The sequence below is a fragment of the Drosophila erecta genome, unplaced genomic scaffold (genome assembly GCF_003286155.1).
Source record: "Drosophila erecta strain 14021-0224.00,06,07 unplaced genomic scaffold, DereRS2 tig00000000-arrow-pilon, whole genome shotgun sequence".
Lineage (NCBI taxonomy): Eukaryota > Metazoa > Arthropoda > Insecta > Diptera > Drosophilidae > Drosophila > Drosophila erecta.
In genome coordinates, this window is record NW_020825194.1 from 3,269,832 (window position 1) to 3,293,517 (window position 23,686).

The window sequence follows — 23,686 nt, forward strand, 5'->3', positions numbered from 1 at the left end:
GTTGTTTGCAATCGAACTCCCGTGACGTTGCATTTGCTGTTAAGCCAAACCGCTCATCTTAACATTCCCGTTTCGCAGGTGACAGTGCTGTAATTTTCAAATTTAAACAAATCAGTTACATTTTTCATAGGTGTTACCTCTTTATTTATTAATTAGTTTTCACTTAATGTTATAAATCAATTTTTCTTGTTTTCAATTTGCTTTCTTTGGTTATCTTTGCACACATCTTCTCGTACCATTTACTTAGTAGCTTCTTTAACATTCAATTACGCTCACTTGCCTGCCTTGGTAATCTTTTCTTTTTTTGTGTTTTTCTTTTTATTTAATAGCTTTTTTACAACATATCAACTGTTGACTTTCGACTTTACCGTTACAGTTATTTATCTCTTGTTTAAACATAACTTAAACTTTATTTATGCCGTGTTTTTCTCAGTTGTAGTTTGTTTTTCCATCTGCTTTGTATATGTGCCTTGTGTGTTTTGTGTGTTGTTTTCTGAATACTTTTGTGTTTATGATTATTACTTTGCAATGATTCCTAACCTTTCTCTCCCATTTTGTTGCGCTTTAGTTTTGTACGCCGTTCCATAAATAATTCAGTATATTTTCTTAGTAGTTTGTGTGTAGTTCTGCCTTAGATCGTTAACAATTTTCGGGGCTTCCGTTAATAATCCATTTAAGTATCTAAGATGCGAAAGGTACATGAAAAAGTTGCACATATGTAAGTGGGTGTGAGTTTCAGTGTTTGCTTGAGCTGCGCAGCTCTAGAAAAAGTTAGCTAAGCTGATCGTGTGAGTACATTCAGAGTTCAGAGTTCGGAGTTCGGAGTTTAGTTGAAGATCCCCTTTTGGCAAGCCATGATATATATTCACTATAAGTTTCGGGGTCTTTTGTTTGCAGCAAGTAGGTGGAGACAACGGGAGGCGCGGGGAGCGTTCAGCTTTGCGTATTTGGTGAGAGCTTATAGCTAACATTTTTGGTTGCACATTTTCCTATAAGTTTTGTGTTTTTTGTCAGGTTACGGTCACGCGATTTGTTCTAATCCCTCTTCGGTTTCTCTCCCATTAAATGTACCCTTTTTTCTATGCTCTGTTTGACCAGCAGCGATTGACCTATTCCCGATCCCGATCCTGATCCTGATTTTGATCCTGATCCTGATCCCCATATCGATCGAGGATCTATACCTATGTTCATATGAGTTCATCTTGTTGGCTGGAGTTTTGCTTGTTTTTTAGACTCTTTGTTTAATTTTAATTGAATACGCGCCTCTATCTTTGCAACGGCCTCTGAGGGCATTGCTTAAAAAATTATCCATAGCTTTCAACATTTCGCCTATACTTCGTCCTTAATTTCTTGTGTTTTTGTTTGTTGTTTTATTTTGTTTTTATTTCTCGTGTTTTTTGCTTGTTTTTGGTAAAATGCGTTCTTGAAAATACTTTGGGTTAACATTTAAATTGTAAATGGGTAACTAGCGCTTACGCTGGGCTTGCTATTTCACAAATATTATTAGACACTGGGCGTTATTATTACATACAAATGTGTGTTTATGCTTGCCTTTGCCTTACGATTTGTATTTTTAGTTAACAACGCTGCTTAAAGTTAATAAATCATCTGTTATCCTTCCTTTGCTATTCCATCTTGTAGTTATCATTAATGATTTATGATTAATGATTTATTTTAGCATACGTAATTCCTCTCGCTTTGGTAGACGGAAATCGAAAAACAGAAACAATTTCGCAGCTCGAAATTTTCTATGGAGTAAATAATAATCGTAACAACATTTAAGGGGTACCAATCAAATTTATGCTAGATTTGAATGCAGTTAATTGCGAATAGAACTTAGCTTGAGTCTTTGGCTTTAAAATCAACACATAATAGTCATATTGTTTGTCTCCTATCTTCCTATGCCACATTTTACAATTTCATATAATTTTGTTCGGATTTTCCTCATACGCTAAATCTTTGCCATTTGTGTGTGTTATATATGCTTTAGTTTCACAATTTATATGGTTCATATATATACTTTATATATATAATTTGTTTGTTCTCCTTCTTCTTTGCTTACAGACTAAACACGTTTTGTATTCATAATTTGTTTAGCATAAATTAATATGAATTTTATAGACATTCTCTTTGTGGGTTTAGCTTTACCTCTATGATTAGTTAGCTTTACTTTCATTTTCTCTTTGTTGGTAAATTGTATGCGTTTGTATTAGGGCTTTTTGGCTTCATTTTGTTTTGTTTTCATTTTATAAATATTTATGTATAACAATAAGGTAACTTTAAAATAATATCGCTTTAATACTTGAGAAGGAAGTTGTGCAAGATTTCGAATACATAAAACAAATGAAACTAGACCCGTGTGGTCGCTTGTATTGTGTGGTGTATGTGGTACAGACGGCACATTGCGGCTATTGTGTTAGAAATTCCCTTGAGATTCGCTTGGAGCAAGTGCCTCGCCTCCCGTAAATAGAGCTCTGCTTGGATGCTGTCGGTCTGTGAGTGCGAAACTTGAGATTCGGCACGTCAAACAATCAATAAATAACTAATAACAAAATGCACTCAGCCAGTGGGCATTGACTAGATGGGTGGGGGTATCTCTTACTTTCCTTCTCTCCTTCTCCTTCTTTTTTTCTTTTTCTTTTTCTTTCTTTTTGTTTTGTTTTTTGCTTTTTTTTGTTGTTTTCTGTTCTTGGGAGCTTGGCAAACAACATAAATGAATTCCAACAGGCGTGGAGCTTGAAGCGGGAAAAGGTTTTGGGTGCCAGGAGCGCCCCTAATTCAATTTGAAGCTAGCAGTTTCGACAATTGGCACTGGTAGTTGGATGTGGATGAGTGATCTACACACAGGACCGGTAACGAAACGAAACGAGGACGAGCATCATGACTACGACTGGAAACAGACAACAATGGGGGCGAGTGCGCCGGGGGGGAGTTACGGGAAATTGGGAAATGAAAATATTAGACTGCTTTTGCTGGGGGATGCGCTACTCGCTCGATGACAGCTCGGCGCGATGGCAATCTGGCTGGGCTTGGTGCCACCCATGCCGACCGGGATACCCAGTCTCATCGGGGCTCCAGACCGCATCGCAATCCATCGAACTGGTAGGTGAACATGAACTGCGATCGTTGGGCCTTAGTGGACTTTGTGCTCCGCTACGAACTTGGGATTCACGAACGAGAAGCCGGCGAACTCGTCCTGGTTGATGCAGCGCACCACCTCGTTTCCAATCGGTGTGAGTACGGGATCCTCCTTGGTGAACTCCGCATCGAAGTTGTTGGCATCGCGTGGATTTTTCTGTGTACACAATAGATGTCAGTAAAGTTTTTACTGGATATAATGCATTTAGCTCACCATTTTCGGTCGGAATGGTGGCTTTATGTTGCGCTTCTCCAGCTCCTTCCAGTCCAATTTGGCGAAAAATGGATGCTTGCGTATCTCGTTCTCGTCGCCAGTGCAACCCAGTCGCTGCTCCGGATTCTTGGTGAGAAAACCTGGGTACGTAGGCAAACATGTTTTAGTATCTGTTAGTTTCGCTAGCAAATATTACTCATACGACACGTCAGCCGCCTGCTAGTAAGTAATGTACTTTCTAAGTACATATGTGCATATATGCTGAGTAAGAAAGTTGAATCTCACCCTTCAGTATGGAGACGGCCTCGCGGGACAGCCAAACCGGATAGAGGACGTCGTCGTGCATGATGGAGTCGAAGAGCTCGTCCTCGTTGTCGGCCTCGAACGGCGGCTGGCCAGCCATCATCTCGTACATGAGGACGCCCAGCGCCCACCAGTCGACGGAGGCGCCGTACTCCTGCTCCTTGAGGATCTCCGGGGCAATGTAGTCGGGGGTGCCGCAGAAGGTGGTGGTCAGCATGCCGTTCATGATGCCCTCCTTGCACATACCGAAATCGGCCAGCTTGCAGTGGCCCTCCTGGTCGAGCAGGATGTTGTCCAGCTTCAGGTCGCGGTAGATGACGCCGTGGGTGTGGAGAAACTGCAGGGCCAGAGTCACCTCCGCCGCATAGAAGGCGGCACGCGAGGCCTCGAACCGACGCGCCTTCTGTATCTGGAACATCAGATCGCCGCCGTTCACGTACTCCATCACGAAGAACAGGCGGTCCGGGGTCTGGAAACAGGAATGTAACGCAGTCAGGAAGGGATGGTTGGCGGCCAGCGCCAGGATGCGCTTCTCTGTCATGGTGCAGTCGACATCGTCGTCCTGGATGATCGCGTCCTTCTTGAGCACCTTGATGGCGTAGATCTCGTCGGTGCCCTTCTTCTCGGCGAGCATCACCTTGCCGAACGAGCCCTTGCCCAGCACCTTGATGAAGTTGAAATCCATCAAGGAGCACTTGCCCGGACGCGTTTCTCCAGTGGCCCCGCTGCCTCCAGGTCCGCCCACCGCCAGGCTCATGCAGCTGCTGCTATTATACCCGCTGGTCAGCGTCGTCGTCGAGGTGGCCAGGCTGTCCGCCGACAAGGCGCAACTGCGAAAGGACTGCCCCGGAGCACCGTCGCCATCGCTGCCCAGGGATGCCCCGTAGTTGTCCTCGCCCTGCTGGTTCAAGTACTTGGAGCGGCGCGGCTGCTGCTTGTCCGGCGAGATGCCCAGCGAGCTGAGGATCTCGGCCATCTGCTTCGTGTTGATGCCGCACGTGTTGGCCACGTTCTTCTGGCACCGCTTGTGCACGTTCATTCCGCAGGTCTCGCACTGCAATCCCTGCTTGATCAGGCCGTACAGCAGGGATCCGCAGTGGTCGCAGAAGGTGAACCGCTTGTAGCTGTGCACCACAAAGCGGTGCGGCATATTCACATTGAACCTCTGGCCCGCCGGCACCACCTCCACTTTGGCTTGCTGCTGGAAAGGCTGGCGATTAGATCAACGAGATCTGGCTGGGATATCCCATTAGCTCTTACCTCATCCCGCATGCCCGGACACTTGGACACCACCGACAGGTGACATTTTTTATGTACAACTAACGTGCAGACTAGAGTTTTCGGGGAAGAGAAACCAAAGGCGTAATCATTAGTATCCAGTCTGGGCACTTGGCGCTTCGAGGATTCTTCGATGCAGATTCGGCAGAGTGCAGGCCAAAGAATCCAAAACTCAATGATATCTATGAGCTCGGGAAGAAGATCGCCATGTTACACTACGAACTTTCTATCTTTTCTATTAAAAGATAGAAAGCCCATCTAATGAATTTGTTAATGTAAAGTTTCTTCATAATATTGAAACTGTTAACTAGTTCTTCAGGGCGATTTTCTCCTGAGCCTAAACTCTAGACATACGAATGTGTATATTTACAGGATTTCGTTTGAATTAAGCTCGTTGAAACATTCAGGGTTAGACACAAAGTCCGCCATCGTGGCATTCGATTTAGGCTGAGTATCCTGCTCGAATACCACGATCGAGTGGACAGAATTAGTTGGTAAACCGTCGACTGTTTCTTGCTGTGCAGTGTGATTATTATTCACATGTTGGTCAGTGGAGTTAAGTTGTGCTTGGTCTGTGTCTGTGCTCTAATTAGTGTTTCGGTTTAATCACAACATTTAGATGCTTCGTGCCAGAGATATTGAAACCAAAACTACTTGGAAGAGTGAGTATGACGAAGGCAGCCATAAAAGCAGTCTGTTTTTTCATGACAATGAATTGAAATAAATAAAACGAAATCCTATGTAGTATTTCTCTTCTCATTCGATCCCGATGAGTATACTTTATCTGATCCCAAAGATCTCTGCAAACCAAAGAGATAATTTATCGTGCATGAAATAGATTTAAACAGATGGTATATTAAACCAATGATTCCAACTCTAAAGAATTCGCGTTTTAATGTTTAGTGACATTGGTTTCCAAATAACTGATAACTGCCTAGTCTTAATCTCTTAAAATAAAATGCTGGCTTAAGAGTACAGGACCCAGGGACTGGGATTATCTATAGCATGCATGATCATCTAGAATTGAGATGAGGTATCCAACAAATGGGCGGACGGACAAACTTAAATGTATATGTAATGAATTTATATATAAATTCTAAAATAATGTAGACTAAACCTATGAAGAATATTCTGTGACTCCGATCGGATTTGAATCAGATTAGTACTGCATTCCCCGGCAAACGTGAATTTAAAATGCAATGTGGTGGAAACGAGGACGGGACCATCCAGATCGATTCGACATATGGTGCAGTGGGGACAGGACCTGTTCCGACTCAAGCAAGTGATGGATGCATTGGACAATGCCGAAGGCTGGACAATAGTTTCGGAGTATGATAAAATAGTACGTATAACTGATCTCAAAATGCAGCCAAGGAAACCCAATGGCAACCACATCAACAGCGACAACAGCAAACAACGAACAACGAATAACGAACAACGAACAGCGTACAACGAACAACGAACGTAACAAGCAAATGCAAAGTGATATGGATTGGATATAGCTTGTCGGGGGCTCATCCTGGAGCTCCGAAGCGCCAGAGCTGAGCTGCTCTGGTTTTTAATTCCGTTTAGTCTGAAGCAAAACACATACCTTGACATTGATAGCCTTGTTTACCAATTCCCCTGCAAAAAGGCAAGAAATTCCATGGCTATTGTATGTATATATATTTTGGTAACTGAATGATTTGTGTTGTTTCTCTGGGGTGTGTGTGTGAGTGTGTGTGCGAGTGTGTTACTTTCAATGGATGAGTGTCGCCGCAAGAAATCAAGCATGATGAGATCGTGAGCCCCAGATGACCCCAGCAGCCAGCCAAGCAGCTTAATAGCCCACCGGAGAAACCAGGTTAATGCCAATGGATGTAGAGAACCAAGGAAACTAAAACCGCATAAGAGTGAGCCACCCAAAGGAGCAAAGATGTGAGCCCAAGTAGAGCGATGATGAGTGATGAGGAGTAGTGGTACATTAAGAACATAGAGGTAATAGATCAACCCAAGTAGAATCGAATCGAATGGAATCGAACCGATTCGAACCGAATCGAAACAAATCAAAAGTAGGTCGGATGGTGAAAGGTGTGTGTAAATCAGGTCCCAAAACTAAATGCATGTTCAGATTAATCACTGCGTATACAACTTAGGATGTACGGAGATGTTTCAGCCCTTCGGTGAGTTCGTTACGAGAGTTGTACGATCATGTGTGCTCGGCTCCACTTACCAGATAAACTCCCGGCAATGCGAACAGAAGGTGGGTTGACGCAAAAACGTTGCCATGAACTTGTGCCCATTCACCTGGTTCGAAGGAAACGGAACCCATTAGTTATGATCATTCAACTGGTTAGGTGGCTACCCACCTGATGGACCCGACGACGCATGGCACCGCGACGGCGGTTGAATCCGGCGCGCTCTTTGAACTCCTTGTTGACGGCCACGGTGTGCTCCACCACGGCCTCGGCTTTGGCTTTATCTGAAACGGGACGGAATTGATCAGCATCCGCCGTAGTTCTTTCAGATGTTCGTATTTCTACGTACCCGTGCGATTCTTCAGCTCAATGATGACGTGAATCTTGCCCTGCGGCTCCAAGTTAACCTGTGCGATTTCAAGAGGTATAAGTACGGGGACATCTAGAGATGTAGCTAGTATATACTCAAAACCCACCCATAGATCCTGCACAGCCGTCTCGCTCTGCATGAGGTCCTCGAAGGAGATGTTGCAGTTGGCCACAAAGTCATCCGGCGGCAGAGCGGCATCATGAAAGACGGTCAAGTTGATGTTGCTCACGTTGGTCACGTCGTGGACGAACTGCTCGTTCCAAACAGGATCGAATGTCTTTGGCCGTGTGGTGGCTCGATCTGAAGGTAACAAAATAACCACATAAATAAATAATACATAATGGTAAGTCGAACCTAGCTGCTTTAAGCTTTAATTACCCTTTTAAGTATGCAACACCTTTTCTAGCTAACTAACTTTTGTAACTAACGAACTGCCTTTAGTTTCTCCACGACTTCTTTAAGGGACATTAAAATGGACGCTTAAATATGAAGTAGGATACTCACCGAAGTGACTCTCGTCGACATCTATGGAGACATAGGGATCGATGAGCTGCTCGTCGGCCAGTTTGCCGAAGGTGAGGTTGTGGCGCTTCTGGAAATCTGTGGGCCGCAGGCCGCTCGCCTCGCACACCTTGATCTGCAGCTTGCCCGTGAACATTGTCGTGGGATCGGTGACTGTCCTGTCCTATTCCTATTCCTAATCCTGTTCCTGCTCCTGATCCTAATCCTGATCCGGCTGCTCCTCGGTCCTCCGTGCGATGTCCTTGCGTGTCTGTGTGGGGAGCAGCGGTGGACCACTCGGCTTGTGGTGGTGTGCGGCTGGCTGGTGATCCTGATCTGCAATCGGATGAAGAGCAATTCCAGATGGGTTAATGAATCGCCCGACTGCCACTCGCATCTCTCTCTGTGGGCCAATGTTGGTGTAGGTCATTGACACTCATGAATGGCGTATGCGGTATACTCGATTCACTCCCAAGGTCGATTAAGCCTCGCATCGATGGAATTTGTGCGCACACATTTCTACTCCCACAGCAGCGGTCATAATAGTAGAGACTTTTTAATAATAAAAAATCTAATTTCAAAAATTGTGATGTGCATTCATTTCCAAGTCTCTCAGATAATTACATTACTATTTTTGCAATGATGATTCAAAATGTGGCTGACTTATTCGGGTAAAATTGGGAGTATTTATGATTCACAGAATGAAATTTGTGATCATTTTTGCATACTCTTATACCGTAGGACCCAAAATAAAAAAACTGTAATTTACATAATGAGCTTATTTGAATTCCTTTCATCTTTGATTTATGAAATTTTTTTGTTTACCACTACTATTTTGGCCACCACTGTGTTTCTGCCCGTTTGTGTGTGTACATTAGGCAATCGCTCAAACGACAACAGTCCGTGAAACAAAAATCGAAAATAGTGCGCGACCATCATCTGCTATGGTAATATTTCTAGCGTATAAATCATTCCAAGGAGTGCAACTTTGTTTATTTCGCAATTCCACAGATTGTTGTTCAGTGTACGCTAATCTATCCACTAATCTAATGCGCATCCAATTGGGATACAAAGCGTTTTCTAATTGGCAATTTGGTGGGAACAAGTACACACATAGTTGCCCCTTTTCTTCGCACACAATCTTGAGTACTTTCAGTGTCGTTTAGCTTTGATTACATATAATGCCTTTGCTTGCTCACTTTTTTATGCAAATTCTTTTGTGTGCATGTATGGCACATATACACACACTTTCACACACATATACACGCGCAGTCAGCTTTTTTCCACAGATTAAACAACAAAGAGAAAACAACAAGAATTTCTAATGCTGCCTTTCGCTCGCACCTCTGCCACCCACCAATACACGCGTGACTCACGCCCACTTCAATTGGAAACACCTGACGAAACGCCAATAAGTGCGCTCAATTAACTAAACGTTTGGCTAACCTCTCCAATTGGAAAATTTGTAATTTTCTAATTGGTGAAAACGAAGGTCTTCCAGCTGGCAGAGTTGCCGTACTGTCCACCTGTCAGCTTGACACTAACTAACGCAGTGTTGGTAAACAGACGAAATGCGCACAATGTTCGTAGATCAAAAATTATATATTTTCTGTTTTATGTTGGCACTTCGTTTGAGTATGTATGTTATACACATTTTGCTGACATATTACGATTCACAATTAAGCACAAGATAAATGGATAAATATTTCAAAAGTCCCATCGATGGTTTTTATATATACCACTCTCTTACTTTCTTGCTCTCTTTTTTATTGGTATATAGAAACTGTTTGACGATTGAAATGAAAAGTTATTGAAACACTTCTTTACTATGTTTATGCGATATAAGTATGCACGAAAACAAATAGGCAAAAAATATTGCAATTAACAAGGACCAAAAAAAAATCTTATAATTTATCTGCGCGCGCAGGAACTTGTATATTAGAGAAAAAGTGTTCAGCTATGTGTGCGAAAAAATTAAGGATGCCTTCACACTAGAGCACACACACACACGCTCGACATATGTATGCGCTTATACACACACGCACGCACACAGTAACACGCACCCTGTTTGCACAGCGTTTTAAATTGATTGGTTTTCCCAGGTAATTTCCTTGGTTTTCCGACGAATTCGAATAGTTTCACAAAATCACAGTGTCCAGCATTTTCCGTTGCATTGCTGGGTAGTTTTCTTATTGGCCTTAAAACGGTTTCGCCTATTAATATTGATAAAAATGTCCACTTCACGCCAATTCTTATTGGAAAAACGTTAGGGATGTGCCAAGGTGAGCGATACATATCGTGGGGGTGCCATAGTTTGTCCAACACTTTCGTTGTTAAGGCAGCTTCCCCGCTGACCAACACTCTTCGATAACCGATACCAATAAAGGGAAATAAATATTACAACTAATATTATCTAGTAAATAAAATCAGGCAATATGAGCTCGGGGCCCATACGCACACCCGTCTCGCAGATCATCCTGAGCAAGCACGACCAAGATGCCGAGGAGGAGCCCAAGAAGAAGTCCCGCGAGGACTGGCGTAAGGCCAAGGAGCTGGAGGAGGCTCGAAAAGCGGGAACAGCTCCAGCCGCCGTCGACGAGGAGGGTCGCGACATAAATCCACATATCCCGCAGTACATATCAAATGCACCATGGTATTACGGATCGGCGGGGCCTACTCTCAAGCATCAGCGGCCCCAGCACGAGGACGAGCAAGGACAGCTGGACAAGAGGGCTCCCAAGGGACTCAACACCACACGCATCATCACCAAGTTCCGTAAGGGAGCCTGCGAGAACTGCGGCGCCGTCACACACAAACGCAAGGACTGCCTGGAGCGGCCGCGGAAAGTCCAAGCCAAGTATGCTGAATCCATCGTCGTGCACGATGAGCATTTGGTCAATGAGGCGGCGGTGAACTATGACGAGAAACGAGATCGCTGGAGCAGTTACGATCCAGCCAATCACAGAGAGATCATTGAGGAGTACGAAAAGGTGGAGGAGGCCAAGCGACAACTCAAGGCAGAGAAGCTCAAAAATGGTACGTAAAAGTGTGTTCAGAATGTTTTTAGTTTCAACAATATATTCTTATATCCTTAGATCCCGATGCTGAAATATCCGATGAGGAGGGCAACGAGGACAAATATGTGGACGAAGTGGACATGCCCGGCACCAAGGTGGACTCAAAACAGCGAATTACAGTGCGTAACTTGCGTATTCGCGAGGATACGGCGAAGTACCTGAGGAACTTGGACCCCAACTCCGCCTACTACGATCCCAAAACACGCTCCATGCGTGACAATCCCAATCCTGCTGTTCCGGAAGAGGAGTACGTAGCAAAAACGTGTACAAATAAATAAATACCCTAACTATTTCACTCTTGCAGAGCTGAGTTTGCTGGCGAGAACTTTGTGCGCTTTTCTGGAGACACTACCGCCCAAGCCACCGCCCAGTTGTTTGCCTGGGAAGCACATGGCAAAGGAGTTGATGTGCATCTGCTAGCCGAGCCAACTAAGTTGGAGCTGCTTCAGAAAGAGTACGAACAGAAGAAGGAGCAGTTCAAGTCAAGTGTAAGTAATTTGTAGGGCTGGCATTTCTTTGAAACAATTTTTATAGCCATTTTTTTCCTTTTCCAGACCAAAACGCACATTGTGGAGAAATACGGAGGCGAAGAACATCTGCAGGTTCCGCCGAAGTCGCTGCTGCTGGCGCAGACCGAGGAGTACATCGAGTACTCTCGCAGCGGCAAGGTGATAAAGGGTGTGGAGAAGCCGAAGGCGCGCAGTATCTACGAGGAGGATGTGTACATCAACAACCACACAACGGTTTGGGGAAGTTTCTGGAACGCCGGTCGCTGGGGTTACAAGTGCTGCAAGTCCTTCATCAAGAACTCCTACTGCGTGGGCATGCAGGAACCAGAGGGCTACTCGGAACAGCATCACACTAGCTCCACTGCAGCAGCTACATCAGCTACATCAGAATCCGCAGATCAAACACAATTTAAGGTACCAGAAGTGCCACCAGAAAGGCTCGCCTCCGAAGTTGACTCAGCACCGAGTTCAGAATCCTCCTCATCGGAAGAGGAGGAGGTAAAACCAGAGAAGAAGTCCAAAAAGAAGTCAAAGAAGCGCGAGAAGAAAAAGAAGGCCAAGGAGCAGCGAAAGCAAAAATCCAAGAACAAGGAGACCAAGGACAAGGAGAAGACAAAGGATAAAGATATTCCCGAGGAACTGGATGATCGCAAACGAGCCTACAACAGCATGTATGATGTTAAGGCACCCACAGAGGACGAGATCGAGGAGTGGAAGAAGAAGCGGCCAAGGGCAGAAGATCCCATGCTGCAATTTATGTAGGCAATAAAGTACAATTAATATTCTTATATTAAAATTCTTTTGGATCTTAATAAGTAAAAAATGAGGAGTTTAGACAAACGTCATCTTTAATATTAAACGATCGCATACTGCTCGTACAGCAACTCCCTGATCTTGTAGTACTCCTCGGATAAGCATCCCTCCATGGCCACTTTACCGGCATCGACTCGCCTCAATGCCAGAGTTCCGTTGCTGCACCAGAGTACGCCGCCGGAGAACTCCGAATTGATGTTATTGCGCATGAGAATCTGCTTAAAGTCGGACAGTTTCAGCTCGTTAATGAGCACTGAGTTATGAATAGGGATCTCATCGTCATCCAATGTTTCCAGAGTCAATGTCTTGCCTTCCTGCACGGACGCGTCCTGCTCCACAGTAACGTCCATGGGTGCTTCGATGGCCTTGACACGCATGCCCAGGCGACCATCCACCCACGCCACCTCCGCGTCCTTGCCCTTTTGGAACTGTAGCTGGGAGACAAGACCTTCCGTCAGGCGTACTTGGTAGATGTGGATCTCAGTGGTGACATCAATGATTTCGCCCTTCTGGGGCGTAAAAACGCGAGCACCGACATTCTGCTCGCAGTGTCTGGCCACCACTTGTGTGCCTTCGGCAGTACCGTGTATAACAATAACCCTTCGTGGTCTCAACTGAGAGAGAATTTTCAGCATGGACTCGCCATCAGAGCGACCTTCGAAATCGATCCTCTGGACTTGGGCATTAACTTCGATTGTTTTGCGTTGGTTTATCAGCTTAGTGGGCTTCTCCAGCAACTGAACATCATTGTCGCCAATTCCTCCGTTAGCCTGTTGATCTGCTCCCATGCCCGGTTCTTCCTTCTTTACATTCTCCTTGTTTTGCTCCTCCATGGGTACAAAGTCATAGCCCGTCGCATCCGCAATGCGGTAGTCGTCCAGATTAATGATCTCCCCATACTCATCGCACTTCACCTTCTCCTCGTGATAGGGGAACATCACGTGGTGTCGTTTGTTGGACTTAAAAAAACCGGAGTGATGGCGACCCTCCGGTCTGACCACAATATCATGCTTGCCCGTGATGACGCTCATCTCAATGTCGTCCTCGGACTCGGAACTGCTCTCATCCTCTACATCGGGCTTTACGATGAGGGGATTAAGTTTCTCGCCCTGTGTGCGAAGGTATTCCTCCAGCTCAGCTCCTTCTAGTTCAACTCTTCGCCTGACGTCCAATTCGATTTGCTTGCCCGGTGCGCAGTTCTCCACCAGTTCCATGGCTAAAGTGCCGGGCGACGTGCGCGTAGTGAGGATTATGCTATTGTTGGCATTGCTGGCCCATTGCACGAAGAGGTCCCTCGTGAATCCGCTCTCCAGATCTGGAGTACTGGCCAACACCACTTTTGGACCAGCGGGCAATTTATAGACGTCCGCCAGCGAGTGGCACAGCTGAATGTGCTTGAACTGGAAGGGATTGTTGCGGGCACCTTCGAAAGCCTTCGTGAGTTTATCACTCATCCATTCGATCTGCGACTTGGCGAACTCAATCACGTTATAGCTCACATTGTTAAGAAGGGCCAGCGAGTAGGCCATCAGACCCGATTCCTTGTTCTTCCACAGCTGGTCCAGCATGTGTGCCAACTCCAGCACTCGTCCTGCCGTGTCCACGGCTATTAGTACATTGCCGTTGTTACGCACCGTCTGCAGGATGTTGGTCATGAGCTTTTCATCGCGAGCCCTCCTTCTGGCCTGCTGGTACTGGGCGTTGTAGGCGTCGGTAATGAGCAGAGAAGGTCTTTGAAGCCTGTCCAGCTCGCAGCCGCTCAAGTGGCGCTCCTTCTTGTGATTGAAGTCGGTTGCGTACACAATATCTTCCTCGCCCACCTTGACGATCTTCCAGATGGTGCCGCCGATCATGTGCCCTGCGTTTAAAGGCGTAATGGATATTCCATATCCCTTACCCTTCAGTGAAACCGTTTGGTTGTATTTCAACTGGGTGATCTTTTCGAAAGCGGTGTCCACGTCGTCCAGCGAAAAGAGATCGAAGTCGCCCATGTTAAAGTGCGACATGTAAAGGTCATACATAAACATTTGGCCCATTTTGAACACAGGAATGGTGGCGTAGATGGGGCAATTGAGCCCCAGCTTGCCCACCAAGTATGGCAGGGCGCCAAGATGATATGCATCCGGATGGGACAGCAGCACGGCGTCCAATGTGTGCACCTGCCTGGGAGTAGACAATATATTTATATCATTGTTTCCCTGCAATGTGTATCCAGTTGTTACCTTTTCAGTTCCTTGATGAAGTTGGCATCGAACTTTTCGTCCCATCCGCAGTCGAGTAAGATTCGCACATCGTCTATCTGGAGGATATAGCATGGCGGGGACTCGTCCATCGCCCCAGATATAGTGTGCAGCTTGATAATGGACGTCATTTTTGCCAATCAAACCGCCAGTGCATTTGTTAAAGTTCTAAAAGAAAACACGGAGTTCTCCGCCGGTCCAGGGATGCATAGCTGTCACGGCGTTGCCAGACTGTTGTTGATATGTTTATACAGTCAGTACCAGTTCATCGAATAGTGCACCCCAATATAATGAATTAAAAATTGTTTTAATTATGTTATGAATTAAAAACATTATTTATGGCTCTCATACATACACACATATAAAAGGCTACAACCTTCTTTAGTTCAATTGCTTCCCCTTCAATGAGTCAATGTTTATAACTGTGCTTATCAGAAGAAGTACCAAGAAACTGGCAAAAGTAAACACAACTCTTTATCAAATTATTGTTCAATTAATCAGGGTGGAGTCATGCCGTTTCAAAGAAACGTGAATTCCCTTATTAGAGTACAAAATCTTATGAACAGATTGTAATGCAACAAATTTAATACAATTTTTATTATACAAATTAGAGAAAGTATAAAAATGTATATAATATGTTAGAAAACATTTTTTAATACAAAATCCAAATAAAAAGGTTGAATAGTAAACCTATAATGATAGTTAGATGGAAGCAATGAATATAATTCAAGCAATGAATATAATTCGAGCTAGTAAGGTTCCACTGTAGCTCTGTTGGTTACTGAACTGCACCCCTAGTCGTCAGCTGTTATTCGCCAAACGCCCGCGAAGATTGCGTCCGAAACTAGGATGCGGAGTTCCCAAAGATTGCACTGAGTCAACAGTTCCTGCCAACGATGTTCGTGCGGCTTTGGGTCCGCAGCTTCCACATATATGATCTTCTCATCGCCATCGGCCTGATCACGCTCATCGTGTACCTGTGTCTGCCCTTCCGGTTCGCATCGCACTACGACTACATAGAGGAATCGAAGATCGAGGAGGCTCTGGTGCCGCAGGTTACCAGAAATGTCTCCCTGCAGGAGGCGTTCGAATGCACCTACTCGGAGATCATAGCCGAGAACAGGTTCGTCTACCATCTGGCCCACTACCACGGAGCGGTGCAGCGGGGCGCGGAGATTCGTCCTGGCGGCGAATTCCGTCCCGAAGGATGTCAGGCTCGCTACAGCACCGCCATTATTGTGCCGTACAGGCAGCGGGAGGAGCAGCTGCACGCATTTCTCACCTACATGCACAATTACCTGCCGCCGCAGCTGATCCACTATCGGATTTTCCTGGTCGAACAGTTCGATCATAAGCCCTTCAACAGGGCAATGCTTTTTAACATTGGCGCCCAGGTGGCTGCGGAGTATGGATTTCCCTGCCTGATCCTTCACGACGTGGACCTTCTGCCGCTGAACTCGGGTCAAATATATGCCTGCTCCGAGCGTCCACGACACATGTGCTCTGCCCTGGATCACTGGCGATTCAGGCTGCCCTACCGCGGCCTCTTCGGCGGCGTAGTGGCCATTAACACCGTCCAGTACCAGCAGATCAACGGCATGTCTAATCTGTATCACGGCTGGGGCGGAGAGGATGATGACCTCTACGAGCGCCTACAGGCCCTGAACATTGACATTTGCCGATTCGCAATGGAGTTCAGTGAGTACACCATGCTGAAGCACAAACCGGAACGACCGAATGCGAATCGGGTGGCGCTCCTGAGGTCGGCCACTCTGCGCCAGCACTCGGATGGACTCAACTCACTGGTGTACACGGAAGTGGAGCGACGAATGCACAGTCTGTTCACACACATCCTGGTGGAGACCTGAGTGCCAGTATTTGTTATGTTTAGCTTGTAGGCCATACGTTTTTGTAGTCGGTATGTCGAAGTGTTTTACAATTGGCTGCACTTCGCTTCGCAACCGATTAGTTGCCGCCTTAGACAATGCGTTCCGAATCGATCGTGATATCTCAGTCTCTTAGGCTAAGAAGCTGGACAGGAAGAGAGGATTCGAAGCTGTAATTGAAGTACAATGCAGAAGACTCAGTTTAAGCGGATATCGCCATGTTAAGCACGCTCTGCCTCTGCCAATAAAAGATGTATTAAATGGGATCAAATGTTTGTTAATTAAATTTAAGCTTTAACTTTTAGGGTACACAAAAGATTAGAGTTGCCCTGGATTAATGTATCGCCCCATTCGAAATCAAACGTTATGCCATTATCTTGACAATTGAACTTTGTTACCGCATTCAATAACAATTCCCCGTGTAGTTAACCATGGGTTTCCTTGGCGCGTTACTGAAAACTAGCCTGTTTTTGGTTATATTGCTGGGGACCTTGTTCCTGCTACCGGGATTACCTCCCAAGACCACTTTCCCCTTCAAAGAGTACTAGTAAGTTGGTTTTCTTCAGTTGTTATCATCAACCCATACGATCTATGTGCGTTTCCCAGCATAAAGCCAGCTAGATACCTGAATGGAACGCTGGAGCTGAACAACCACTTAAATGGCGCCCGCCAGTTGTGGAAAGACCAAATATTTGGACCAGAGTGCCTCATAGTTCTCGGGGACAAGATATACACGGGAATTCACAGCGGAGAGATTATTCAACTAAATAATGAGTCCGTTCAACCGATCACTAAGATAGGCCAACCTTGTGGTAACAAAGGAGCAGTGGAAACTTGTATCCATAATGCCATTGATTATATATTTACCCTAGATTATATATTTGATGATGAGCTGTGTGGCTATCCAGTGGGCCTAGCCCGGGACACTCAGGGAAACAATCTCATTGTATCTGATGCATATTACGGCATATGGCAAGTCGACTTGGAAACGAGGAAGAAGACTGTGTTGGTACCTGCTGAGCAAATCCTTCCTGGAAAGGGTGCGAACCGTCGGGCTAAGCTGTTCAATTCACTGGCAGTTACTCGGAAGGGTGACATATTCTGGACGGATTCCGTTTCAGATGATTTTCTGTTGGCTGCGTTCGCAAACCCATCGGGTCGGTGAGTTCGAACTAAGAAACAGAATAACCATATAAAAAGTGTTTATTGGCTTTTCTTAGACTTTTCAGGTACGATCGCATAAAGAAGACAAACGAGGTACTGCTCGACGAGTTGTCCTTTGCCAACGGCTTGGCCTTAAGTCCCAGTGAGGATTTCATTATCCTTGCCGAAACAACGGCCATGCGGTTGAGGAAATATTATCTCAAAGGATCACGAGCCGGTCAAAGCGATGTTTTTGTGGAGGGTTTGCCTGGCTGGCCGGATAATCTCACTGCCGATGAGGACGGAATCTGGGTGCCTCTGTCCGTGGCTTCAGATAGTGAGCATCCAAATTTGTTTGCCGTCTTGGCGCCCTATCCGCGGTTGAGATCTTTCTTGGCCCGTCTGATGGCTCTAATGCGGCTTCCCCTTCGAATTTTGAACCATATATATCCCAATGACATGGCAGCTCGTCTTTTCCACTCCTTTAACGATATGATCATCCGGAACGCTCCCAGGCGCAGCACTGTGGTGCGTGTGGATTGGAATGGAAATGTTGTGAGATCCTTGCATGGCTTTGACAGATCAGCCTCAGGCATATCCCACGTGCTGGAAGTTAAGGGGTACCTATATTTGGGATCGCCTTTTAATCACTATATTGCCAAAGTCAAATTGCCTGACGATGTGGCGAAGTCTGTAAAAGCAGATTATAAGGATTAGTTAAGTAATTATAATGGATTCAATGCGCGGTTCAACATTACAATTCATTGTTATTATTTAAATGCAACTTTATTTTAAGAACCTGTAAAACTTTTGTTTTTAGTTAGTTTATTGCACCATGAAATTAACAAATCACATTAACATTTTGTAATTTATTAATAAAATTAAAACACAAGGAACAAAACTATATGTTGAATAAACTAAGAAATACGTGGTTTTAAAATAAAATATATATAAACTATATTTGTCTGTACAATTTCGTCTCTTAGTAATTCAAATTGCATAGAATTACATTAAGAACTAATGTGTGGAATTTAATTAAATAAACTTTGTAAAATATAGGTCCGGAGCAATTGCACAGACCATAGTTAGTTGGCTTTTTGTCTAGCTAATGTACTATTATATTTAACTACATGCGGTCGTTTCGTTTCACATTTGATATCGATTGCGGAATGTGGCAACGAGCAAGAGCTCAAAAGTCTTGCGTTTAAATCTACATAATATAATTTAAAACATTTCTAACAAACACGCACACATTTAGACTGACACTCACACACTTGCACAGATAAGATTTATGTATAAATATACATATGTATTGACGTCGAATGTATCAACAAAAATTCAAATAGAAAAAAGTAATCAAGAAGATACCACCTAACACTGCGAATGATATTTCCCTGCAAATATGCTTCTACAACGGATTGCTTTTGACTCTTAGAATTTTGCGGCTCACAAATCGACGCCAACAGCTAAGTATAGTTGCCTTGTATATCGGTTGTATGGAATATGGATATCTATCAATTGTTATTAACTACGGCTGTGTCTAGTTCAAAAAGTTAAGTATGTCTTGCTGGGAAAGTGCGTTGAGGTTCTGGTTATCCGTTGGCAGCAGCGGCTGTGTCTGCGGTTGGAGCGTGAGTGCTTGACTGGGTTTTCCCAGCAGTTGCTGCTGCTGATGCTGCTGTATGCTGTTCAGACTGTAGCCAGTAGGGTAAATGTAGTTAACCGTGGGCTGCTGCACCGTGTACATGTTGGCACCGTTCGTGTTGTTGGCTTTGGGGGCTCCAACCGAGGGTCTTCCACTAGCGAAGGGATCCAGGTCGTCCAGCGAGAAGGAATTGTTGTTGCTGGCTTGGGGAGAGGCCAACTGATGGTTCATTACAAGGGGATTTGCACTGTGCCAGCCATTGTTTGACGGCATTTGTGTGGCGGCAGATGGCGGAGCAGCTGCCACTGCAGTTGTACCCAGACCAGTGAGGTTGCTTTGCATCATCGAGGAGAGGATGTCTGGCCTGGCTGAAGGCGGAGCAGATATTGTATTGTGCGATATTCTGAAATTACAGAGGGGTTTCTTGAGATTCAGCTGCTTTTCGTTGTATCCATCTTGAGTGATTCCTACTTGAGCTGTTCCCTAGTTTTAGACGGCGCTATAGCAGCGGTGGTGGGGGCTTTCGGTTGGCCAACAGTGAATCCGGAGAACATGTCATCGTTGATCTTGTTACCATTGCTGGACCCGTTGGGGGAGAGAGTGGAGTTCTCCAGCTCATTGGCCAATATTTCGGAAGCGTCTTTGGGTCTGTATGAAGCGATATTTAAAATATAATGCATTTGCTGCACAACAAAAATCGAACTTACTTATTGTCTCTTTGTATGGTGGACAGCTGCTGCAGTTTTTCCCGCTGCTCCTGTTCCACCCGCCCCATCATCTCCTTGATGAGGGCTATAATGGTGTTGAATTGAGCTATGGTAAGGCCGTTCTCCACACTTAAGGGTACCAGATAAGGGATGCATTTGTGTGCCATCACGTCTTTCGTTATGCCCAGTTTGGTGTTAGTCATTGCGATTTTATAAATGCCTAAAATACAGGAGTTGTAAAACGTAAATTGGTGTTAATTGCAAAGTTTACCAATAATTCCCATAATGATAGCGGGTTCGCGGCTTTGGATCTGCTGCAAGAATGGCAAAATCTCGTCTAGCACAAGCCACTTGTCCAAGTTTTCCAACAGCTTGCCAATTGAAATGAGGCAGTTAACCTTTACCGACACATTGCTGCTCTGCAAGCACAGTTTCTTGATGCGTGGCAGCACGGAGTTCTTCATTGCGTTGTAGTCGATCAGAGTGGAGAACGTGGGGAGCACCGCCAGACAGAGGTCCTGGATCTGAGGCATGTCGCATTCCAGAGAGCGATAAAGTAGCGGCAGAACACTCTGCTTTACCTCTTCCGCTGGCGTTAGCTTGAGCAGCAGATCCATTTTCTGCATAAAGATCAGCAAAATCTGGATGGGATCCGTAAGCTTAAAGATCGGCTTTAAGTGCGGAAGGATGTGGTCGCAGTACTCTCGTTGGCTGCTCATCTCAGCAATAAGCAGAACGTTGGGCAGCACAAACGGTATCATAGGCGAGTTGACGAACTCTTTGACGAGATAGGGAAGAATCGAATGCAAATTGACGCGGTGCGGGAGCGTCGGAATGATCTGCGGCAGACCTTTATAAAACTTGGACTTCTGCAGGTTGTCCCACTGGTATAGTGAGTCCAAGTAGCTAAGTGTTTTAACACCGACATCTTGAAAGTAAGCGATCTGCTTAAGCTCATGCAGCTTCGGCCGCAGGTGGGCACTGGGATGTAGCAGAGCTTTAAGGCTTTCAGTCAGCTCACTGGGCACTGCGTTCATGGGTGGATACTTTCGCTGGTTCAGATCATTTGCGTAGCGTCGAAAGCTGCTGTAGTCACTGCCAAACATTTTTAGTGGCTTGCCGGCATAGATGGTGAAGATTAGTACGCCTGCAGAAAGGGAAGAATCAATAAATATGTTTCTATATCTAGTTACTAAAATAAAAGAAACGTTGTTTCTGCTACTAAACTACTAAACTACTAAACGATAAGTAGTTATTTATAAGATTCCTTATCAGTTGACTTATTTAAGTAATCACCCAAAAACTTATTTTTATGCGTTCAGTAAAATCAAATACTTGGCTGGTTTATGACTCATGCCAAAATTCATTCATTTAAATCATATAACTAGGTACTTACCCAGTGAGAACAGATCACTGTCTGGTGTGTTGACACTGTTCAGGGCCAGCTCCGGTGCTGTGTACTCCAAACTGGGCTGTGCTAGGACGTGCAGCGACGTTGTGTACTCCCGAAAGGGCCAGTGGGGCGTGCCATCGGTGGCCGGCTGGTTGGTAATGCAGAAATCAAACCCGAACAGCTTCCAGCTACGGTTCTTGTTGATTACGATTGTCTCGGCGCTAATGTTGCGGTGCACAATCTTGGCGTCTTGGTGAAGGAACTGCAGGCCATCGAAGAGCTGCAGTAGACCGTGTCGAATCTCTACATCATAGAGTTTCTTTTCTGAGCGGACGTTGTCGCCGACAACGTTGGCCAGGGAGGCAAAAACCGGCTCCGTGGCGAAGGCAAGGGAGTCCCGACTCTCCTCCAGCGGATGCTGTACGGTTAGCACGTGAGGATGCCGAATCTTGGTTAGCTGTTGAACGCCGCGACGTAGTGTTTCCAGCATGTTCTCCCTGTCATCCTTCGACCAGCGCTCCAGTGACTTTTTCTCAAACACGAAGACGGACACCTCCTGTTTGGTGCTCTTCTTGTGGCCATTGTACACCTTCCACATAAGACCTGGCAGTGGGATTACTCGATATCAGACACAATATGCTTAACACCAAATATAGGTAAACTCACCCACTCCGGCTGTGCACACCTGTTCCAGCACCTCGTACTCCCGCGTCACATTGTTTCCGGGCAGAACGCCGGACAGTGTGGACACCGTTTGCACGGCGGAGGAGTAGAATTTGTTTATCATGTCCATCCTGGCGCGAATTTGCAGTAACTGCGGCCCAGAAGTTAGTGCAAAATTCCTTTTTGTTTAACAATCAATACTAGAGCTGGGCCAACCATGCACGATGGCATCACCCGATGTATCGATATGTTTCGATTGCCTGTCAAATGTATCTTACATGTAAGTGCAAGCAATCGCTATCTCGATTATTTCGTAATTGATATTACTTTACTTAAGAGCTTATTAATGTAGAGCTCGAAGCTTGGCCACACTGCACCAATAACCATTGTAAGTACTTGGCTGGGAAATTCCGCGAATACTGATTCTGAGAATTTCCGAATTCTGCAATTTAAAAGTTAGACCCCTAACACAGAGTTTTAGCGAACTTTGCGAAATTTGCGAAATGGCAAATTCAAAGCAAGCCAATGAATTTTTAGAATCAAAAGAGGGGATTCCACTGAATGATGATAGTTTGCAAGGTGCGGCAAAGAAACGCAAGCTTCAGAACACATGGACGCTGTGGGGCGTGACGAGCGGTTCCGAAATATCGTGGGAGGACAATCTAAGCGAGATTGGTAGCTTCAACACAGTCGAGGACTTCTGGAACCTGTATTACAGCACCGAGTCGCCATCCAAGCTCCAAGCCGGATGTGATTACATGCTCTTCAAGAAGGGCATTCGCCCAATGTGGGAGGATCTGCCAAACAAGCACGGCGGTCGTTGGACATACATCGTGTATAAAAAAGACACAACCGAACTGGACATCATTTGGTTGGACGTGCTTCTTTGCCTGATTGGCGAGGCCTGCGATAACAGCGATCAGATCTGTGGGGCTTTTGTCAGGATTCGCAAGAAGGTCAACAAAGTCTCCGTCTGGACAAATAGTTACGATGACAACGAGGCAGTCATGGAGATTGGTCAGAAACTCTGTGAGGTCGTGAGCCTCAGCAGCAAAAAAGTTTTGAAATTCCGTCAGCATCAAAACCATAAACCATATGTAACTTTTGAGTTGTTGGCTAAACCTTAAAGGGTATTATCCCAGTATCTTTTTTATATACAAAACTTGAATCTTAGAGGGAACTGAATTTTGCTAATTATGATAAATTAGCAATATCATAATTAGCAAAATTCATGCTGAATATGTAAAACTATGTGATAAATTCAGCTAACAATGATCTTATTTTCTATCTGCGCCATTATCAGCTATTATATTATTATTATAACCTTTACCAGAAGTGTAAAAGAAAATGTACCCCTTTTTTTTAATCTAATCATTAATAATTTCCGAATGTAACGAACGATGCTAAAACTCCAATGCGACGAATAAACTTTAAGTATTGCACATCCCTCACCATTTTAAATGCTTATTCAATTCTGTTTTCTGGATACCACTGGACAAGGCTGTTTTTGTGCTGTGCAATACGGAATGTGAATTTAAAATAGGCTTAATTGGTAATTATTTTTGTATTGTTTGTTTTAAATTACGATTACGATATTGCGGTGGCTGCTGGAAGTGCTCTTGGTGGTCT

The 23,686-nt window shown here is 45.0% G+C and overlaps 7 protein-coding genes across 13 annotated transcripts; 4 read left to right on the forward strand and 3 right to left on the reverse strand.

The window, feature by feature from the left end:
- Positions 1-1,350: 1,350 nt before the first annotated feature.
- On the reverse strand, positions 1,351-10,254 carry LOC6555094 (protein kinase C). Of its 7 annotated transcripts, none has more exons than XM_015153563.2 (11): positions 10,045-10,254; positions 7,985-8,317; positions 7,587-7,780; positions 7,460-7,517; positions 7,282-7,394; positions 7,146-7,219; positions 6,525-6,556; positions 4,916-4,986; positions 3,638-4,853; positions 3,353-3,492; positions 1,351-3,295 (listed from the first exon to the last, which is right to left on the reverse strand). In XM_015153563.2, the coding sequence occupies exons 2-11, from the start codon at positions 8,136-8,138 to the stop codon at positions 3,134-3,136; spliced, it is 2,214 nt and encodes a 737-aa protein (XP_015009049.1). In that variant the 5' UTR covers positions 8,139-8,317; positions 10,045-10,254; the 3' UTR covers positions 1,351-3,133. The 7 variants fall into 7 exon arrangements, with proteins under 7 accessions (XP_015009049.1, XP_015009051.1, XP_026839690.1 ...); XM_015153565.2 differs by having other exon boundaries at positions 3,638-4,856; positions 10,045-10,129; XM_026983889.1 differs by lacking the exon at positions 10,045-10,254 and adding an exon at positions 9,732-10,018 and having other exon boundaries at positions 3,638-4,856.
- An 81-nt stretch (positions 10,255-10,335) lies between these two features.
- Positions 10,336-12,390, forward strand: LOC26526621 (pre-mRNA-splicing factor Slu7). Its single transcript, XM_015153908.2, has 4 exons — positions 10,336-11,017; positions 11,077-11,305; positions 11,363-11,546; positions 11,613-12,390. Exons 1-4 carry the CDS (start codon positions 10,417-10,419, stop codon positions 12,327-12,329), a joined length of 1,731 nt encoding a protein of 576 aa, XP_015009394.1. The 5' UTR covers positions 10,336-10,416; the 3' UTR covers positions 12,330-12,390.
- LOC6555035 (probable cleavage and polyadenylation specificity factor subunit 2) lies at positions 12,279-15,126 on the reverse strand. Its single transcript, XM_001981370.3, has 3 exons — positions 14,976-15,126; positions 14,603-14,851; positions 12,279-14,543 (listed from the first exon to the last, which is right to left on the reverse strand). Exons 2-3 carry the CDS (start codon positions 14,749-14,751, stop codon positions 12,422-12,424), a joined length of 2,271 nt encoding a protein of 756 aa, XP_001981406.1. The 5' UTR covers positions 14,752-14,851; positions 14,976-15,126; the 3' UTR covers positions 12,279-12,421.
- Positions 15,127-15,310: 184 nt separating this feature from the next.
- LOC6555036 (beta-1,4-N-acetylgalactosaminyltransferase bre-4) lies at positions 15,311-16,772 on the forward strand. Its single transcript, XM_001981371.3, has one exon. It carries the CDS (start codon positions 15,517-15,519, stop codon positions 16,486-16,488), a length of 972 nt encoding a protein of 323 aa, XP_001981407.1. The 5' UTR covers positions 15,311-15,516; the 3' UTR covers positions 16,489-16,772.
- A 79-nt stretch (positions 16,773-16,851) lies between these two features.
- On the forward strand, positions 16,852-18,609 carry LOC6555037 (adipocyte plasma membrane-associated protein). Its single transcript, XM_001981372.3, has 4 exons — positions 16,852-17,053; positions 17,113-17,318; positions 17,379-17,667; positions 17,727-18,609. The coding sequence occupies exons 1-4, from the start codon at positions 16,938-16,940 to the stop codon at positions 18,364-18,366; spliced, it is 1,251 nt and encodes a 416-aa protein (XP_001981408.1). The 5' UTR covers positions 16,852-16,937; the 3' UTR covers positions 18,367-18,609.
- On the reverse strand, positions 18,544-22,327 carry LOC6555038 (SCY1-like protein 2). The gene is made up of 6 exons (XM_001981373.3): positions 22,061-22,327; positions 21,398-21,997; positions 20,273-21,148; positions 20,002-20,221; positions 19,766-19,942; positions 18,544-19,697 (listed from the first exon to the last, which is right to left on the reverse strand). The coding sequence occupies exons 1-6, from the start codon at positions 22,185-22,187 to the stop codon at positions 19,190-19,192; spliced, it is 2,508 nt and encodes an 835-aa protein (XP_001981409.1). The 5' UTR covers positions 22,188-22,327; the 3' UTR covers positions 18,544-19,189.
- A 42-nt stretch (positions 22,328-22,369) lies between these two features.
- On the forward strand, positions 22,370-23,511 carry LOC6555039 (eukaryotic translation initiation factor 4E1). The gene is made up of 2 exons (XM_001981374.2): positions 22,370-22,445; positions 22,539-23,511. Exon 2 carries the CDS (start codon positions 22,561-22,563, stop codon positions 23,182-23,184), a length of 624 nt encoding a protein of 207 aa, XP_001981410.1. The 5' UTR covers positions 22,370-22,445; positions 22,539-22,560; the 3' UTR covers positions 23,185-23,511.
- Positions 23,512-23,686: the final 175 nt, after the last annotated feature.